Genomic DNA, 18,950 nt, shown 5'->3' with positions numbered 1-18,950 from the left:
GAGGGCGGGGTTTAAAGGGCAGCCATCATTAAACAGAAAAATTCACTGTTTAGGATTAGAAGTGTCAGACACTCAGGAGAGTAGAAGGATTCATTTTTGTCTAACCTGCATGCACATAAACAGATCTGTGGAAACAGAAAAAATGCAATTAAATTAAACGTTAAAAGAAAAAAACTTTTAAACGTGTCACTATTTGAATGTAGCTGTTTAAAACGTATTTTCGCCTTTGATTCTGTTACTATAAGTTGATTCTGTGATTAATATCCAGTGGGTATGGTGACTTTAGCCGAAGACATGCCCCTCTCCAAGATGGCGGCGCCCCTGACAGGCAAGGTCACGGACTCGAGGGTTTGTCTCTCTTTTATGTCTAACAGAACAAACAAGTTTCCCATGTCCTTCTTGTTTCTGGGGGAAGTTCAGGCAGTGAGGGGTATTGAGTCACGTTGGGCGGGAGGTGTTTCCATTGTTCGCCCCTCATTGGGTAGTTTCTTGTCGAAAACAAGCATTCTAGATCATCATTGGCTGGCGAGTACGTCGGCCATAGAGGAACGGCGTGCCCCGCGGGGCTCTTTGTCTACCCTGTTGTTTTAGAGAAGTCTTTGGTGAGGTGGAAGGGTGGGTCCACGAGTCAGGCGATTGGTGCACACGGAGCTCCTGGGCGTGCCTCCTTGGAGCGCCCCAGGTGATTGGCGGAGGCCCCTGTCCGTGTGAGGTCCGCAGCGTGCGCTGATTGGCTGCGCGGCGGCAGGGAGCACTGCTGCTGGCCGGCGGGTGATGGCGGCGGCGGCGGCGGAAGCCCTGGCGGATCCGGCCCGGGGGGAGCCGGGCATGACTGGAGGCCAAGCGCAGGGCCGGCGGCGCGGCCTGTAGACACGGAGGGATGGAGCGGGCCTGGCTGAGCCACGGGAACAGCAGCACGGAGCGGCCGGCGGGGGAGGAGACCTGGGCGGCCCGGCAGCGCCAGCTGCAGGTGAGCGAGGCGGCGACATGTCGCGACATAGCGGGCTCTCGCGACACCCCGCGACATGGCCCTCACTGGAGAACTGAGGGGCGGTGGACCGGGGAGGGAGGAGGGTAAATACACACTCCAGTACAGAGGGTGGACGGGTCCCCAGGAACCGGGGCAAATAAAGCGGGGAGGGGGGTAGGAGAAGAGACGCTAAATATACACCAGGAGAAGAGAGGGGACACGTGTGCGCCAGGATCAGGGACAAATAAACCGGGGGCGGGGGTGATAAATATACCCCAGGAAAAGACAGGGGCCTATGTACCCTAAGAGAAGATAAAGGCAAATATACCTCAGAAAGACAGAGGGGGTCAGTGTAGCCCCTAGGAAGAGAGGGGGTCAGTATACCCCCTAGGAAGAGAGGGGGGTCAGTATACCCCCTAGGAAGAGAGGGGGTCAGTATACCCCTAGGAGAAGGGGGCGGTGTACCCCTAGGAGAAGAGGGGGGGGGGGAGTCAGTTTGCCTTTAGGGGAAGGAAGGGGTGGATAGACTCAGACAAGGAGCTGGTAAATATCCCAGAATCGGGGGCAAATAAACCGGGTGGGGGAGAAGGTGATAAATATACCCCAGGAAAAGACAGGGGTCTATGTACCCTAAGAGAAGATAAAGGCACACATACAGAGGGGGGGGGTGTCAGTATACCCATAGGAGAAGGGGGCGGTCAGTATACCCTCTATGAAGAGAGGGGGGGACAGTATACCCTCTATGAAGAGAGGGGGGGTCAGTATACCCCCTAGGAGAAGGGGGGGCCGTGTACCCCTTGGAGAAGAGGGGGCAGTCAGTTTGCCTTTAGGGGAAAGAAGGGATGGATAGACTCTCAGACAAGTAGCTGGTATATATCCCCCAGAAGAAGAGGGTGTTAATAAATCAGAGAGGGGAATGATTCACACCAGGTTAAATCTCCCCTAGATCCGGATGTCTCTATACATCCCAATTAGGAAGGGGCTATATAGTGGAGTCAGTGTGACAGATATGCAGTAGGGACGTGGAAAGCGAGCATAGTGGGAGTAAATATACCCAGGAAAAGAGGCAAAGTAAGCCTACCCCTTGGATAGCTCTAGAGTGGGTTTCATATACAACAGAGGCAGATCTGCCCTTAAGAATAGTGGTGCGGTGTATAGCATCACAGCATTGAATCCTACTGTTCTGGAAGAGGCAAATCAATAAACCCCAAGCAGAGGAACCAGCAACAAATCCCCCTAGGCAGAGTAAGCAGAGTGATCTTACTGCAGGCAGTGAAAGATGGGAATCTCGCCCTAGTCAGGGCTCAGATTCATATACAAAAGCGATGGGGGCAGAATATTTAAAACCTGGAAATGTCCGTATATACTTCCCAGAGATTTACAACCTCTGATTTGTCTCACACATTGATCTCTCCTTTCCCACTTGCATCCTCTGGGGAGATTTTCACCTTCTTTGTCCACACCTTCTTTGGGGCATATGCTTAGGAAGATGAGAGACAGTCTATGAAGTGTGTGCTGAGGGAGTAACATCTATTACAGGAATATAGGTGCAGAAATGGAAAATTGCCCCACAGTATGTGGCAAAAGGGCTGCGTATACTCGTCCTCTAGTGTTTCACGAGTGTGTAACTGTAACACAGTTTAGTACAGATGGGTTTAAGAAGAGTGCAAGGTTGTGGTCCTTTCAGTCCGACAGGGCAATACTGTCAAAAAGAAAACACGCCTGGGCAGTAATTACTAACTTTAATCCAGGAGCTGAATCTCTTCATTTATCAAGCACCTCAGCACTTTACTTGAAACAAAAGTTCCTGGCGCTGAGGCTGGGTGAATGGCTTTTTTTGATAAATCTTCCTGAATGGCTCCGGAAAGACGACACCCAATGCAGGTTGTGCGGCCACTACACCAAGGGGTTGGAACATATAGTTTGCCTATGCCCAACAATACTCACTTTCAGAAATTTATTATTGCGAGAAGAATGGATAAGACTTGGAATCCAATCTTGCTGCCAAGCCATAATATAGCCTTTAACCTGGACAACACAAAGCTGAATATCGGGTTAACGAAATTTGTTATTAAAGCATTAAGCCAGTTGGAAGTTAGCAGGGCCGCTAACCCTGTCCCATTATTGCAGTGGGAAACTCCATCATTGGCCATATCAACGGCTTGTCGGTCATAAACAAATTGCTGATTCGAATTTGGTCCGCAAGACTTTTAACCGCAGCTAATAAGCCAAGTAGAGTTTTAATTAAAAAGTTAATTGTTGTTTTTAACAAGTGTATCCATTTTAGAAAATATTAGTGCTTTTATACTGTAAGGGTTTTTAATTTACCAACAATAAAGTTTTCATATTATGTGAGTGGGATACACCACAACAGTGGAGGCATGCTATTTCGTATTCTTTGGTTGAATGTTAAATAGATTGTTTAACAGTGCTTAGAGCATCTGGAGAGAGGGAAAACAGTAGATTTGTGTTTGAGCGTACTGTGGGGACAGGGGGAGGAGTAAATGTATTCTAATAGAGTAGCGGCCTGTATCTCCTGATTGGGTCTAGGCTCTCCACAGCACCCACAGTCGAGCCATGGTCTTGTGCAAGCGTCCCAGACTCTAATGCGAAGACTTGTTTTTGTGAGTATACATTATTCGCTTCGATAATTGACCAGGCTTAAAGCTAGATTACACAATGTTGGCACAAAAGGGAGGCTGTACAGAATGGTGCCGCATGTTTTTGTACTTTTTACTTTACAACTGAGAACATTCTTGATTTGATGGTAGATGTCTGGCTCTTGGTGGTTTAAAAGAACTTAAACTAAGTGTTTTAAGAGCGATAAATAACAGAACCTTTGTATATTTCATGGTTCTAGTTTGTGATGCTCTCTCTTTATGAGATACTTGCTGCAGTACCCGTGTGAAACCTTCGCTGCAATAGGTGTTTCAGTGGGAAACACCCATTAAGATATATAAATACAGGCATAAATTAGGGCTTGGGGTCGGTAGTGTTACAGGTGGTAAAGTTATTTTAATAGTGAGTAAGGGTATAGGTTAGTACAGGTATTTCTTTTACGGTGTAGGGTAGGTCTATAGCAGAGGTCTTCAAATTTTTGTAGATTGAGCCCCCCCAAGCTCACTTTTTTCAGCTGTTGGCCCCCCCCCCAAAAACCTGACAGAAATTTCTGGAATCTGGTACACTACATAATTTACCGCCGCGCCAAACCCGGGGCGATATCCAGCATATAATGTCCAACATAATAAGAGTGTTTAGTTAAGTGCAGGTTTGTGGGTGTGCTGAAATGACAGATTATTACATAGCTCAAACCACCATTTTCCTAGATAAAATGTGCGCAAATTGTTTTTACTAGGATGCTTTGTTTTACACATGACATTGATTGATAACACCACCAACATAAATGTTACGGGTGTGCCCGTTTTTCGTCACAGACGCTCAATCTGTGGATGGATTTTTGAGAATGAGAAGCGAGTTGTCTGAATGCAAGGTGCATTTCAAGACACTTGAAGTAACTCAGAATGTTATTGAGGGCAGAGTAGGGTTTCAAAAGTGTTAAACCATGGGCAGTCACAAACTTTCTCTCGGGGGTCAAATTTACAGTGTGGTTTGTGTCCGAGGGCCGCACCAGTGGGGGCAGGGTAAGTGGGGGGGGGGGGCGGGGCTAGAGAAAACAAAAAAACTGAGGTTGAACAGAGGTCCCTGCAGCAGACGCCTTCGTCCACTGAGCCACCAGACCAGGCATACACACATTTCTCTCTCTCTCTCCCTCTCTCCCTCTGTCTCACTCAGACTGTCTCACTCCCTCTCCCTCCCTCCCTGTCTCACTCACTCTGACTGTCTCACTCCCTCTCTCTCTGTCTCTCTCTGTCTGTGTCTCCCTCTCTCTCTGTCTCCCTCTCTCTCCTTCCCTATCCCTCTCTGTCTCCCTCTCTCTCCTACCCTCCTCACTCCGTCGCCCTCCTCACTCTGTCGCCCTCCCCCTCCCTCCCTCTGTCACCCTCTGTCTCCCTCTGTCTCCCTTTCTCTGTCTCCCTCTCCCTTTCTCTGTCTCCCTCCCTCTCCTTGTCTCCCTCTGTCTGTCTCCCTTTCTCTGTCTCCCTCTCTCTCCCTCTCTTTGTCTCCCTCTGTCTGTTTCCCTGTTTCCCTCCCTCTCCCTCTCTTTGTCTCCCTCTGTCTCCCTCCCTCTCCCTCTCTTTGTCTCCCTCTTTCTGTCCCCTTTTTCTGTCTCCCTCTCCCTTTCCCTCCCTCCCTCGCTCTCCCTCTGTCTGCCTCCCTCGCCCTCCCCCCTTTCCCACCTCCCTCGCTCTCACTCTGTCTGCCTTCTTTTCTCTCCCTCCCTCTCCCTCCCTTTCCCTCCCTCCCTCGCTCTCCCTCTGTTGCCTCCATTTCCCTCCATCCCTCTCCCTCCCTTTCCCTCCCTCCCTCGCTCTCCCTCTGTCTGCCTCCCTTTCCCGCTCCTCTACTTAAGCACACACAAGCAAACATTTGTTCCAACGGAGACACTTCGGTGAATTGGAAAGCTGAAAGCCTTGCTATATTTAGTACGTAAATAGAAGGTAAGGTACTTTTAATATTATAATTTAAGAACTCATTCTTGTTAGCTTCCTTAACGTTTTTAAAAATATATTTGTATATTTATCAAAAGTACATCTATCATTGAGATGTGGGAATTGTTACAGTACTTAGCTGCAACCCTCCAAATAGAGGTGTCCTCAAGGCAGTTAAATACAGCTTTGTTATTGTGCCCATTCAAATGGAGGCCTCTCAGCTGATGCTCCTATTCTGCGGGAGTCAAGCAGCACGGAATGTGTAAATTCGCCCCTAATGCATCTGGACTAGCTTGCCTCAACAGTCAGATGTACACCTTGTAGCACTATCATGGACCCTTGACTTGCTTTAGCATTTCTCACTCTTTTAAGATGGGACTTTGCCTGAAAGCGCCTCAAGGTCATCATGATTCGTGTGCGCTATAGCCCAGCTGACCCCTCGTAACTTCTGCCAGAGTGCATGATGGTGGTAGGAGGTAACTGAGCGGGTTCACACATCTGCTGGAGAAACGTCCTCGCAGGCTGCAGAGTGTGAGTTTGAACCCTAGCAGGGCCGGCTGAGCACCATCCTCCCACTGTCAGGAAAATGACTATCATGGAGATGCGGGAATTGTTACAGTACTTAGCCGCAACCCTCCAAATAGAGGTGTCCTCAAGGCAGTTAAATACAGCTTTGTTATTGTGCCCATTCAAATAGTGGCCTCTCAGCTGATGCTCCTATTGTGCTGGAGTCAAGCAGCACGGAATGTGTTAATTCGCCCCTAATGCAACGTTAGAACATAGTGCTACATAAAACTATAATAAATAATGCACCACGGATGCTTTTAAAAACAAATAGATAAAATACAATGCCATTTAAAATACCAACAACTTCAAACTTTGCTAATGCGAGACCTATTGCATTGCAAATGCTTGTTCCTTCTTCTCTGTCTCCCTCCCTCTACTTCCCTCTATCACCCTCTTCATCTCATCCTGCCGGGGCACACACACCCCCGCACCCAAGCACTTCACAGGTCTTTAAAAGACCATTTGTATGTTAATGAGGCTTCTGTATTTCACCTCTGGGGACAGACAATCAGGAATGTGGGTTAAGGGACCATTGGCAAGCGCCACAAATCAATTGCTATAAATGTGTCAAAATGAGGCTGCAACAATATGTCCTGTTTCATGGTCTGAATGTTGTGACTTTGCCCAATTTCTGGATAATTTTGTTCTTTACGATTTTGTGCTCTTGGTATGGATTCACTTCATTTCAAAGGGGGGCCGGGCTCTGTGTCAACTTTAAATGCTTCCTGTTAGCAATTGGCGCTGTTCCCATTTTTCACGAACCATAATTTGCATTTGGGCTCAGTCACCTAAAGCAGCGCCTCCCACGTCACCATGGCTTCTGTGAATATCATCAGAAACCATCACACACCTCTTTTCCTAAATTAAATGTCCTCCAAAGGCAGTTTTCGGTTTAGTAGAGGAGACTTCCTGCCTCCTTGCTGAAGCTGAATGAATTAACCCCCTCCTGGGAGGGTAAACATAATAAAAGAATGGGCACTTCGTGCCTCGTCAATTCCCCCCCCCCCCCCCCTCCTCCCTTGACTTGCCACAGAGAACAAAGGTGAAATTAGAGAGTAGTTGTGAAATTAGAGAGGAGTTCGTGCCCCCCCAAGGAGTGTGTCGCGCCCCCCTAGGGGGGCGCGCCCCACAGTTTGAAGAACTCTGGTCTATAGGGTGATACAGGTAATTTTTGGGTTGGGTAAGGATATTGGGTTGGTTAAGGATATTTATTGGTAAGGGTGTATTTATTGAGTGCGAGTACTTTTTGGGGTTTAGTGGTGGGTAGGGACAGGGTGGTAAACCTACCTTTAGGGTTTGATAGGGGTATTCAAGGTTATTTAATGAAGGCGTGTGTGGGGGCAGGGTCCCCCTCCAAACAAATGAAAAAAAATGGAAAAATATATACTTTCAATTAACTATACCTAATGGTGTGTGCATGGCGAAATGCATGCGATTTAAAGTTATACATTTTGCCTCAATGACTTCAGAATTTAATGTTTCGATGCACGAAAATTCACGAATTTTGTGGCAAATGCATATATCTAGCACATTTAGTAAGTTCATTTGACCCAAGGGCAAATCAAGTAAACAATCTTTACAATAGGACAGCATCATCACTGTGTTGTCTTATACCTTTGTTTTTGTAGTAAGAAGAAGCCTTTACAATCTCTACTTTAAATAAATGTATCCATGCTCAATCCCCTCCCTGTTAAACAAACAAGGTGTCCTATATTGACCCCTTTGTGACAGCTGCTCAGTCTCAGTGGATGCCTCGTTTCCAGCTATTGCAATCAAGGTTTTTTACCCTTTGTTCAAAAAGCCCATGCTTTGCCCATGAGTTTCATCACCTTGTGTGATCTCTCATTTGCTGACCATTGCAGTGATCTAAAGAAGGATTCATGTTGCAGGGCATTGGTTGTTACTCTGACCTACTTAGGGCGAAATCTCCGCTGATGTTTGTGGCAGATGGGCCTGGCATCCCAAAGCAAATGACTAGAAATGATGGCCACCCTTGGACATGTCAAAGAGCACACACCACCAGTGTAGACAATGTAACTGGGTGATGATGCAAAGACACTTCTTCATTCAGTAGGGGCGTTACACCGTTCTACATAAGTGAGGAGTAGAGCAACATAAAAAGGCTATTGCACGCAACTCTATTTTCATAGATAAAATAAAACTAAACGGCTATCGCTCATATTGTGGACGACACGCTCACTTTGCTTGACCAGAATGATTTTTGCCTACTAATACTAACCCAATCACCACTGAAGACACCATCCACCTAATGAATTCCATCCACTCTGGCTCGCCAACCGACCCATGCCCCCACCACATCTTCAACAAAGCAGACTCCATCATCGCACCCCATCTCCGTGATGTCATCAACTGCTCCTTCATCTCTGCTACCTTCCCAGAAAGCTGGAAACATGCCGAAGTCAGCGCCCTCCTGAAGAAACCCACAGCAGACAACTCTGAACTTAAAAACTACAGCCCCATCTTCCTCCTCCCATTCCCGGCCAAAGTCATTGAGAAAGCAGTCAATAGCCAACTCGCCGCCTTCCTCGAATCCAACAACTCCCTCGATCCCTCACAGTTCGGCTTCCGAGCCAAACACAGCACGAAACCGTCCTCATCGCAGCAACAGACGACATCCGAACACTACTGGACAACGGAGAAACAGTGGCCCTCATTCTACTCGACCTCTCCGCCGCCTTCGACACTGTCTGTCACAGCACCCTCATACAACGCCTCAGCAACCTAGGCATAAAAGGAAAAGCCTTGGACTGGATCATTTCGTTCCTAGCTGGGAGAACTCAGAGTCCAACTTCCCCCATTCAAATAGGAGTCCACCGAAGTCATCTGCGGTGTACCACAAGGTTCATCACTCAGTCCCACCCTCTTCAATGTTTACATGCGTCCCCTCTCATCCATCGCGCGTCAACACAACCATAACATAATCTCCTACGCTGACGACACCCAGCTGATCCTCCCCCTCACCAAAGACCCCAACACCGCCAAAACCAATCTTCACGTAGGCATGAAAGAAGTAGCCGTATGGATGAAAAACAGCCGCCTTAAACTTAACTCAGACAAAACGGAAGTGCTCATCTCCCTCTGCCTGGGACGACTCATGGTGGCCCTCGGATCTGGGCTCAGAACCCATACCCGCAGACCAGGCACGTAACCGTGGCTTCATCCTAGACTCCTCACTCTCGATGACCAAGCAAGTCAACGCCGTCTCATCCTCCTGCTTCAACATACTTCGTATGCTCAAAAAAATCTTCCATTGGATCCCCGCCGAAACAAGAGACTGTCACCCACGCTCTGGTTACGAGTCGACTAGACTACGGAAACACCCTCTACGCCGGAATTACAGCCAAATTACAGAAAAAACTCCAACGCATCGGCAAGACTCATTCTGGACATCCCTCGCCAAGATCACATTACCGGCCACCTGAAAGACCTCCACTGGCTTCCCGTCGACAAGAGAATAACTTTCCGTCTCCTTGCCACACGCACACAAGGCCCTCTACAAACTTGGGCCCGAATGCCTCAACACTCGATTATCCTTCTACACACCCACCCGCCAACTAAGATCCTCCAATCAAGGCCTCGCCGCAGTTCCACGTATCCAAAGATCCACCATGGGAGGTAGATCCTTCTCCTACTTGGCGGCCAAGACTTGGAACTCACTCCCCACTCACCTCCGCCTTACACAGAACCACATCTCCTTCAGAAAAGAACTTAAAACCTGGCTATTCGATAAATAATGAACCCCTCCCCAAGCGCCTTGAGACCCTCTGGGTGAGTAGTGCGCTATATAAATTCTTGAACTTGAACTCTCATCTGCATTTGACACCGTCAAACATGACAATCTACTTACCCTTTCGGAATGTAGGATGGGGCTCTCGGGCACTGTACTAAAATGGTTTACCTCTTTTCTCAACAACAGAACTCCGAGTCAATTCCAATCAAACTCTATCCAACCCCAGTCCCCGCACACTGGGTGTACCCCAAGGATCCTCGCTCTCCCTGACGCTCTTTAACCTTTTTCATTGAACGACTTACTGTAATCCTCAAAGCTTCAAACCTCAATATCACATGTATGTGGATAACACCCAATTGTGCATGAAAATATCTTCCCCTGAAGATATCAAGTCACTCAACGGAACCCTGCACCAAACACTAAATTGGCTAACCTCTAACCGCCTCAAACTAAACGCCCTTAACCCCTTTTGTGCTCATGACAAGCTCAGCTCGTCCATGAGGCACACTGCTCGTGTGCTCATGACGAGCTGAGCTCGTCATGAACACACCCATTTCCATTATGATCCAGCAGAGCAAACAAATTATCTCAAGCAGCCAAGGTGTTAAAACGAAATTCCTCCTCATCTCACCCACTAGGCAAACCCCCGTTGTTGAGAAATATCTAACACTCTCGGCTCTTAACTGCACACCACACATCATTGATTCCACAAAATCACTAGAAATTGTGCTAGATAAGAACCTAAACATGCAGCATCACATCAGAGCATCTACCAAAGGAGCGAACTATCAACTGAGCAGCCAAGAAAACTCAAACCTTACCTTCCCCATGATGACTTCAAATCTGCTGTGCCAGCACTAGACATCTCAGGACTAGAATACAGCTGTGCTACTCTATGCTGGCTTCCGAAACTCTGGTTAGCCCCCCTTAGAGCTTCTCTGAATGCTGCGACTAGACTAATCACCAGCTCTAAGAAAACCAACCAATCGCTCAACTGGCTTCCGTTTGAATCGAGGATCCAGTTAAAAATTGCATGTGTGACTCATAGAGCACTACACTACATGTATATTTTTCTACTTTGTCTCCCCCAGCTATCTAACTATGTCTTCCACAACTCTTATGTAAAGCGCTCTGATATCGGCTTGGGTCATGTTCGTGCAATACACAATTCTAAAAATAAATAAAACTCTAAAGCAGCTACACCTGTTGTATGTGGCCTCACAGTTAAAATTGCCGCTTTATAGATGCGTGCATGCTAGCCCTTAACCACCCCTAATTTGCCCTCATGAAACTGAGAGGTACAAACTACAATGCATGAGGCACATTGTTAGCTCTGGTGATCCCAAGTCACCAGCTCAACTCGAGTCCGGAGAAGAACTGCTTACTGTCAGAGCCAGGCCTGCACTTCCGCCCTCTAGTGTATTTGGCAGCATTATCCTTGTTACCCATCTTAATACTGGTCAACCGTAGTACTGCACTAAATTGATTGACACCTTCATACTTCATCTCTTGCAAGTGGCAAAACCTTCTTTCTTTTCAAAAACATGTGTAGTACACCACAAATCGGCATGGTCTGCACTTATAAGAGTGATTTGACGTGTACTAAAGGGTTACCCTCTTCGTGCAGATTTGGATGAACAGTGAATATCTGTGCTCCAATTCCCAAGATAGTCAAGTCATAGGATTTGTATAGCGCACTACATACCCAGAGGGTTTCAAGGCGCTTAGGAAGGGGAGGAGGATTACTTGTCAAATATCCACGTTTTAAGTTGCTTTCTGAACGCTAGGTGGTTCTGGGTAAGGCGAAGGTAAGCGGGGAGTGAGTTCCATGTTTTAGCAGCCAGGTATGAAAAGGATCTGCCTCCCATGGTGGTCTTGTTGATGCGAGGTACAGTGGCGAGGGCTTGGTTGGAAGAACGTAGTTGGCGGGAGGGGGTGTAGAAGGACAGTCGTGAGTTGAGGCAGTCTGGTCCGATGTCGTAGAGTGATTTGTGTGCGTGGGTAAGCAGTCGGAAAGTGATCCTCTTATTGACGGGTAGCCAGTGGAGGTCTTTAAGGTGACCAGAGATGTGTTCGTTGCGTGGGAGGTCTAATATGAGCCTGGCTGAGGCGTTTTGGATTCGTTGGAGTTTCTTCTGGAGTTTTGCGGTAGTACCCGCGTAGAGGGTGTTTCCGTAGTCCAGTCGGCTCGTGACCAGAGCGTGGGTGACTGTTTTCCTTGTTTCGGAGGGGATCCAGCGAAATGTTTTTCTGAGCATGCGAAGAATGTTGAAGCAGGAAGAGGATACGGCGCTGACTTGTCTGTTCATTGAGAGTGAAGAATCCAGGATGACGCCTAGGTTCCGTGCGTGGTCTGTCGGGATGGGTGCTTTTCCGAGGGCTTCCGGCCACCAGGAGTCGTCCCATGCAGAGGGGGATGTACCTAAGATGAGGACTTCTGTTTTGTCTGAGTTCAGTTTCAGACGGCTTTGTTTCATCCATTCGGCAACTTCTTTCATTCCTTTGTGTAGGTTAGTTTTGGCGGTGCTGGGGTCATTGGTGAGAGAGAGGATCAGTTGAGTGTCGTCCGCGTAAGAGATGATGTTGAGGTTGTGTTGGCGTGCGATGGCCGCGAGGGGGCTCATGTATACGTTGAAGAGGGTGGGACTGAGTGAGGATCCTTGTGGTACGCCGCAGATGACTTCAGAGGCCTCGGACTTGAATGGAGGAAGGCGGACTCTCTGGGTTCTTCCGGTGAGGAACGAGGTGATCCATTCAAGTGCTTTTCCTTGGATTCCGATGTTATAGAGGCGTTGTAGGAGGGTGCTGTGGCAGACTGTGTCAAAGGCTGCGGAGAGGTCGAGGAGGATGAGGGCGACTGTGTCTCCATTGTCTAGTAGCGTTCGAATGTCGTCTGTTGCTGCGATGAGGGCGGTCTCAGTGCTGTGTTTTGCTCGGAAGCCAGATTGTGAGGGGTCGAGGGATTTGTTGGCTTCGAGGAAGGTGGCGAGCTGGTTGTTGACAGCTTTCTCGATGACTTTGGCCCGGAATGGGAGAAGCGAGATGGGGCGGTAATTTTTGAGTTCGGTGGGGTCCGCTGTTGGTTTTTTCAGAAGGGCGGTGAGTTCAGCGTGTTTCCAGTCTTCCGGGAAGGTGGCGGAGTTGAAGGAGCAGTTGATGACGTCTCTGAGGTGCGGAGCTATGACGGAGTCTGCTTTGTTGAAGATGTGGTGAGGGCATGGGTCTGTGGGGGATCCTGAGTGGATTGAATTCATCAGGCGGATGGTGTCCTCAGTGGAGATTGGGTTCCAGTCGTTGAGAATGTTCACGGGGGGAAGATGATCAGCAAATGGTAGGGTGGGTTGATTTCCGGGTTGGTTGTCAAAGCTGTTGTGGATGTCTGCAATCTTGTTGTGGAAAAATGATGCTAGGGAGTCGCAGAGGGTTTGAGAGGGGGTGATGTCGTTGGAGTTGGCCGAGGGATTGGAAAATTCCTTGACGATGTTGAAAAGTTCCTTGCTGTTGTGGGCGTTGTTGTCAAGTCGATCCTTGAATGCTGTTTTCTTGGCTTTTCGGATCAGTTGGTGGTGAGTGCGGGTGGCGTTTTTGAAGGCGTCCTTGGTGCTGGTGGTTGGGTCTTTTTTTTCCAGGCCTTTTCAAGGGAGCGGCAGAGTTTCTTGGACTTCTTGAGATAATCGTTGAACCATGAGGCCTTCTTGCTGCCAGGTTTGCTTTGCCGTTTTTTCAGTGGTGCTAAGGTGTCGGCGGTGTTGGATAACCATAGGGTGAGGTTAGCGGCGGCTTCGTTGGCGTTAGAAGAGGGGGCTGGGGAGTTTTGAAGGAGCGATGCGGAGATTTGGTCCGTGGTGATTTTGTTCCAGTTTCTTTGCAGGGTAGGTTGGAGGTGGATGTTGGGTTTTGGTTTGTTGTAGGTGAAGTGAACGCAGCTGTGGTCAGTCCAGAGGAGGTCCGTGGTGTGGCCGAAGGAGACATGATTGCTGGATGTGAAGATGGGGTCGAGTGTGTGACCTGCGATGTGGGTGGGGGAAGTGACTAGTTGTTTAAGTCCGAGGTTGGCGAGGTTGTCCACGAGGGTGGCGGTGTTGCGGTCGTTGATATTTTCAAGGTGAAAGTTGAGGTCTCCCAGAAAGATGTATTCTTTGGAGGGGAGCGCGTGTGGAGTGATGAAGTCCGTGATGTCTTCACTGAATTTTGCGCGGGGTCCTGGTGGTCTGTAGAGGAGAGTGCCTCGGAGTGTGGTTTTGGGGTCGATGTGGATCTGGAAGTGAAGGTGTTCAGAGTTGGCGAGGTTGGCGTCAGAGCTGGTTGAGATGCGGATGGATTTCTTATGGACGATAGCGATTCCTCCTCCTGTGTGGCTGGTACGGTCTTTGCGAGTGATCTTATAGTCCTCAGGGATGGCAATGGTGATGTCTGGTGCGGAGGAAGCGTTCATCCACGTTTCCGTAAGGAAGGCGATGTCCGGAGAAATGGTGTCTAGTAGATTCAGATACAGATATTTTACTTCATTTAGGTCTTCGTTGACTTGGGCCCCACCTCCATTTTAATTGTTCTGCATGCCTCATCTTTTAAGCAGACGATCGCCCAGTAATGGGCGTCTTTGAAGACTTATCACAAAGGTGGCTTTGCACCACCTGAAGCTACAGTGGGTATCTCTATTTCCCACATTCTCATTGATGGTCACAGTGGTCCTGTTTCAGGATCTACAGTGGTCTTTTCCCTGGGCTCCCAGACAATCATCATATAAATTGGTGCAGATAAAGAACCGTTCTGCACTCCTTATATTTAGCTTGCCAGTTATGGCTATTCTCCCTAGCTTTAGTCTCTCCATTGGGTTAAAAATTTTTATTGCTTTGAAGTGTAGAGACTGACCCACAAAATGATTTACAGCCATTGCCCAGCCAGCTCCTAAACCAGGCTATTGTATTCCTTCCAGCCAACCAGATGTCTAATACCTGCTTCCCAGAGCCTGTGGCACCTGCCAGTGGACAGGTGCTTTAGTGGGTATTTTTAAAATTTCCCACGGTTCCTCCGTTTGGAACTTCATTTTGCCAACATTTTATTCTGAATTGGTTCATTGAAGCTCAGAATAGAGCTAACGACGACCTGTTCATCTTCATGTGATGATGACCAATAGGATCAGTAGAATCATTCACTGGCCTCTATTGCACAAGAGGCTGAGCAACCACAGTGTCTTGTATCAGCCTGGTCATTCTTGCTTTGCCTACCTACAGTCAGCCGCGTATGCTCTGCCTCCTTTGGAATTAGATCAGACCTTGCCGGGCGCATCAAAATGCTGCAAACATAATACTGCATACGTGATGTCTGAGCATATAAGGGTGCTACATCCGAGAGTCTTTCACTGCAAAGAAAGTATGGACAGATCGTAGCATGCACAAATAATTGTTAAAGACCATAGAAAGTACTACCATACTATGGTTGAATCAGCAATTCCTGCAGAGGAGGAAGGGAAAAGTCCAATCTTGCTGATCCCATCTTCATCTTTGGCAATCGGAGTAAAACTATCGTGAGGCAGCAGTCATACAGAGTTGCATTGGATGCTTTCAGTTGGCGTAGTCTTGCTGTTGAGCAACTGAAAGCGTGTACATACATCTGAGGGTGTGTCTGGAGCTTCATGAACCATCTCGTTCTTAAATATTGTACCAAGGCAACCACAAACATGCAGTGGATGTATTTCTACTTACATTGGTGTTGCCTTTTCTTTCCCCGACCCACATGAAATTAAGACCAGTGCGTTTCTAAGATTTGATCCGAGTGGTTGATGTAATGTCAACAGGTCCCCATTATATTTTTGTTTGTAAGCTGCCTGTGCCCGGGCACAATGCCATCTGTTCCATGTCCCATCTTCTGTTAGTGTGTGGGTTCATGGACTTCCATGTCCATCTCAAACTTGAAGCAGAGTAAGGCGAAAGGGCCCCTTTGGCTGAATGAATGGGATTGGTGATGTAAAGTAGGATGCTACCCAAAGCAGACTGAATCTGACCAGATTGTGTAGCCAGACTTCAACTGAGAGTCACCCAGTTTGTATATGAGTCCGGTTCGTCACCTCTTTTCTCTTCTTTAAACCTCCTTCCTCTAACTCCTGGGCCTTGGCTCCATGCTCTTATCACACACGATACACTTGCTGAAGCATTTCTTTCCTGCATCCTTCCAGGAAGTATATCATTGAGTCAAATTTTTGGCCTTGTTTCTGATTGATGTAAAGTGCTATATTTAATATAGGGATACACTTAACTATCCGTATGCGATTTTAAAAGGAAAAAACTGTACTTGATTTCCATTTTGGGGAGGGGACGCAGGTTGGTGAGCTTGCATCGCTGCCCATGATGTACCTGTAAATAAGACAAACTATTATATTTTCTTTCCCTATAAATACTTGGGGTGACTTGTAAAGAACAACTACTCAGCCTCTGTGGTTCAGTCAAAGAGCCAGGTCCTGAGGTCCTTCCTAAATTGAGGCAGTGACAGTGATTGCCTGAGGTGGAGAGTCAGGGTGTTCCAGGTCTTTGGTGCGAGGTAGGAGAAGGATCTGCCTCCGGCCGTGGTCTTGTGGATACGTATGACGGTAGCCAGGGCCCGTTGGGCTGAGTGGAGGTCTCTGGTGGGTGTGTGGAATGCGAGACACTGGTTGAGGTATGAAGTTGCCACCTTGTGAGTGGCTTTAAAGATTTGTGTGAGGAGTTTGAAGGTGATTCTTTTGTTGATTGGGAGCCAGTGGAGGTCTCTCAGGTGGCCGGTGATGTGCCTGCAACATCGGATATTGAGGATGAGTCTGGCAGAGGCGTTCCTAATGTACTGCAATTTGCTTGAGTTTCTGGGTGATACCAGCATAGACTGTATTTCCATAGTAGTTTGCTGGTGATGAGTGAGTGGGTGATTGTCTTTCTGTATTTGGTGGGGATCCGCTTGAAGATCTTTCAGAGCAGGCGTATCGCGTGGAAGCAGGATGAGACAACATTGATCTGGCAGTTCATGGTGAGCCAGTTCACGGTGAGCGAGAAGTCAAGAATGATGCTGCACTTTCTTGCGTGGTCTGTGGGTGGGGAGGTTCCAATATCTGCAGGCGACCAGGATCCGTCCCAGGCAGAGGGGGTGGAGGCCAGGATGAAGACTTCGGTCTTCTCCGAGTTTAGGCAACAGTTCTTCATCCGGATGACGACAGCCTTCATCACGTCGTAGAAGTTGTTTTTGGTGACTGGGTTCATTGGTGAGTGAGAGAATCAGCATAGGAGACCTACGTTGAGTCCGTGGTTCCTGACGATGGCTGCGAGCGGGGCCGTGTCCATGTTGGAGAGTAGGGCTTTGGGAGGAGCCCTGGGGCACTCTGCAGCTGATCTCTGTATGTTCCGGAGGGAACAGTGGTAGTCTGACTCTGTGTTCGGCTGGCGAGGAAGGAGACGTTCCATTCCAAGGCTTTGTCGCCGATGCCGGCGTCGTGGAGTCTTGTGCATAGTGTGGTCTAGGGGGATGAGGTCTGCAGTTCTGCCTCGGTTGAGGAGGGTGTAGACGTTGTTTAGTGGCAAGGCGGGCGGTTTTGGTGCTGTGGTTGCTTCGCAAGCTGAATTGGAATAGGTCCAGGATGTGGTTCGCTTTGAGAACTCAAAGTTGGGCGCTGATGGCCTTGAAGGGGAGTAGAAGGATTGGTCTGAAGTTCTTGAGGTCCTTCGGTTTGGCAGAGGGTTTCTTCAGTAAGGGGTTGATCTGTGTTTCCAGTTTTCTGGGCAGGTGCCGGAGTTGATGGTGCAGCAGAGTTCGTGGCCGATGAAGGTGCCAGCTTTGTTGAAGATATGGTGCGGCCAGTGGTTAGTGTGCTACAGAGTGGATGCTCTTCATGATCTTGAGGGTGTTAACAGTGAGGAGAGTCCGGCTAATACAAAGATCCTCACTCAGCCACAATCTGTTCCACGCCTACATGACCCCACTTGCCAGCATACTTCATGAAATCAACAGCATATCCTATGCCGACCCACAGTTCATACTCTCCCACAAGACACCATACACCAGGACCCATTGCTCCTCCTGTCAGACTGAAGTCGCCAGATGAATTAAAACCAACTGCCTCCATCTAACAGACAAGGCAGAAGTAGTAATCTTTACCAAAGACACCTTGCTCCATCATACGTTCACTTTAGAAGGGAACGGAGGAAATATGACCAAACGGACACTATGACCCCCTCCCCCCCCCCCCCCCCCCTTAGTAGTGTGACCCTGTGACAGCCCAGCCAGTGCATCACAGTTGGCCTCTTTATATCAACAATAATGTGGACTCTTACAGACCTAAGAGAACTGATTGTGGATCTAATCCAAAATCTGTAGCAGAATTAAGTCGGATTCCAATGTAATTGTAAAATGTGATCAGCGGTCACTGCGTTGTGACTTGAAACCTCAGTACGTGTTGTATAAAGGGCAACTTCTCTCTACACTGCAAATCTCGTTGACATTTGTGATGACTGTTTATTTCGCAAAAAATGCACATAATTGGAAAGTAAATCTACATTTGGGAAAAGTGGGCAAGACTTGAACTGAGCCCAGTCATCAAAGTTGTTGTCTGTGGGGGCGTGGCTTGGGCGCCGATGGCGATGGTCGCCTGAGTGCTCGGCTCCGGGACTAAGCCCGGAATTATCCTGAAAATCGGAGGCTGCGGGGCACCCCAGACCCCGCATTCTGCTGAGCGTGCCGACGGAAACCTGCCGGGGCCCCTGGTGAAGCTCGGACGAGGGTAGTTTCGGAGTAAAACCGAAGTTTGCGGAGTTGCGGAGTGCGACCCAACATGGCGCCCGGACCCCTTTGTCCCCCTATTCGGAACTACTGAGTTGCAGAGGTGCCGCGGGTGGCGACTGGCGCTCTGCTTCGCCTTCCCCGGCTGTTCTGGACATTGGACATTACTGGATTGGACCTCTTGCAACGGATTTACACTCGGTTGGACGGCCGGGCGGATGCCCACGCAGTGGAGGGCACCGGGAGCGGACGCCCTGTGGTCCAAGCGGTGGCTCGCTTCGCGACTAGCTACGTCTTCCTGGCCAGTCCACTTACATGGGAGGCGAGACACTCTGGCGCCACAGATCACCCGAGGGAGTAGGTGGCCCTCACC

General features: G+C 48.6%; 1 protein-coding gene across 1 annotated transcript in view; it reads left to right on the top strand.

Moving 5' to 3' along the window:
* The first annotated feature begins 711 nt into the window (after nucleotides 1-711).
* Nucleotides 712-18,950, top strand: part of WBP1 (WW domain binding protein 1) — a 63,422-nt gene continuing 45,183 nt past the window's right edge. Inside the window, exon 1 of the mRNA XM_086964361.1 lies at nucleotides 712-970. Coding sequence (XP_086820487.1) covers nucleotides 881-970 — 90 coding nt within the window. The 5' untranslated portion in view covers nucleotides 712-880. The remainder of the gene's footprint in view (nucleotides 971-18,950) is intronic.

This window comes from Lissotriton vulgaris, chromosome 3_2, assembly GCF_964263255.1.
Source record: "Lissotriton vulgaris chromosome 3_2, aLisVul1.2, whole genome shotgun sequence".
NCBI classification, from domain to species: Eukaryota; Metazoa; Chordata; class Amphibia; order Caudata; family Salamandridae; genus Lissotriton; species Lissotriton vulgaris.
Note: the sequence above shows the minus strand (reverse complement) of the source record. Positions and strands in the feature narration are given on the sequence as shown.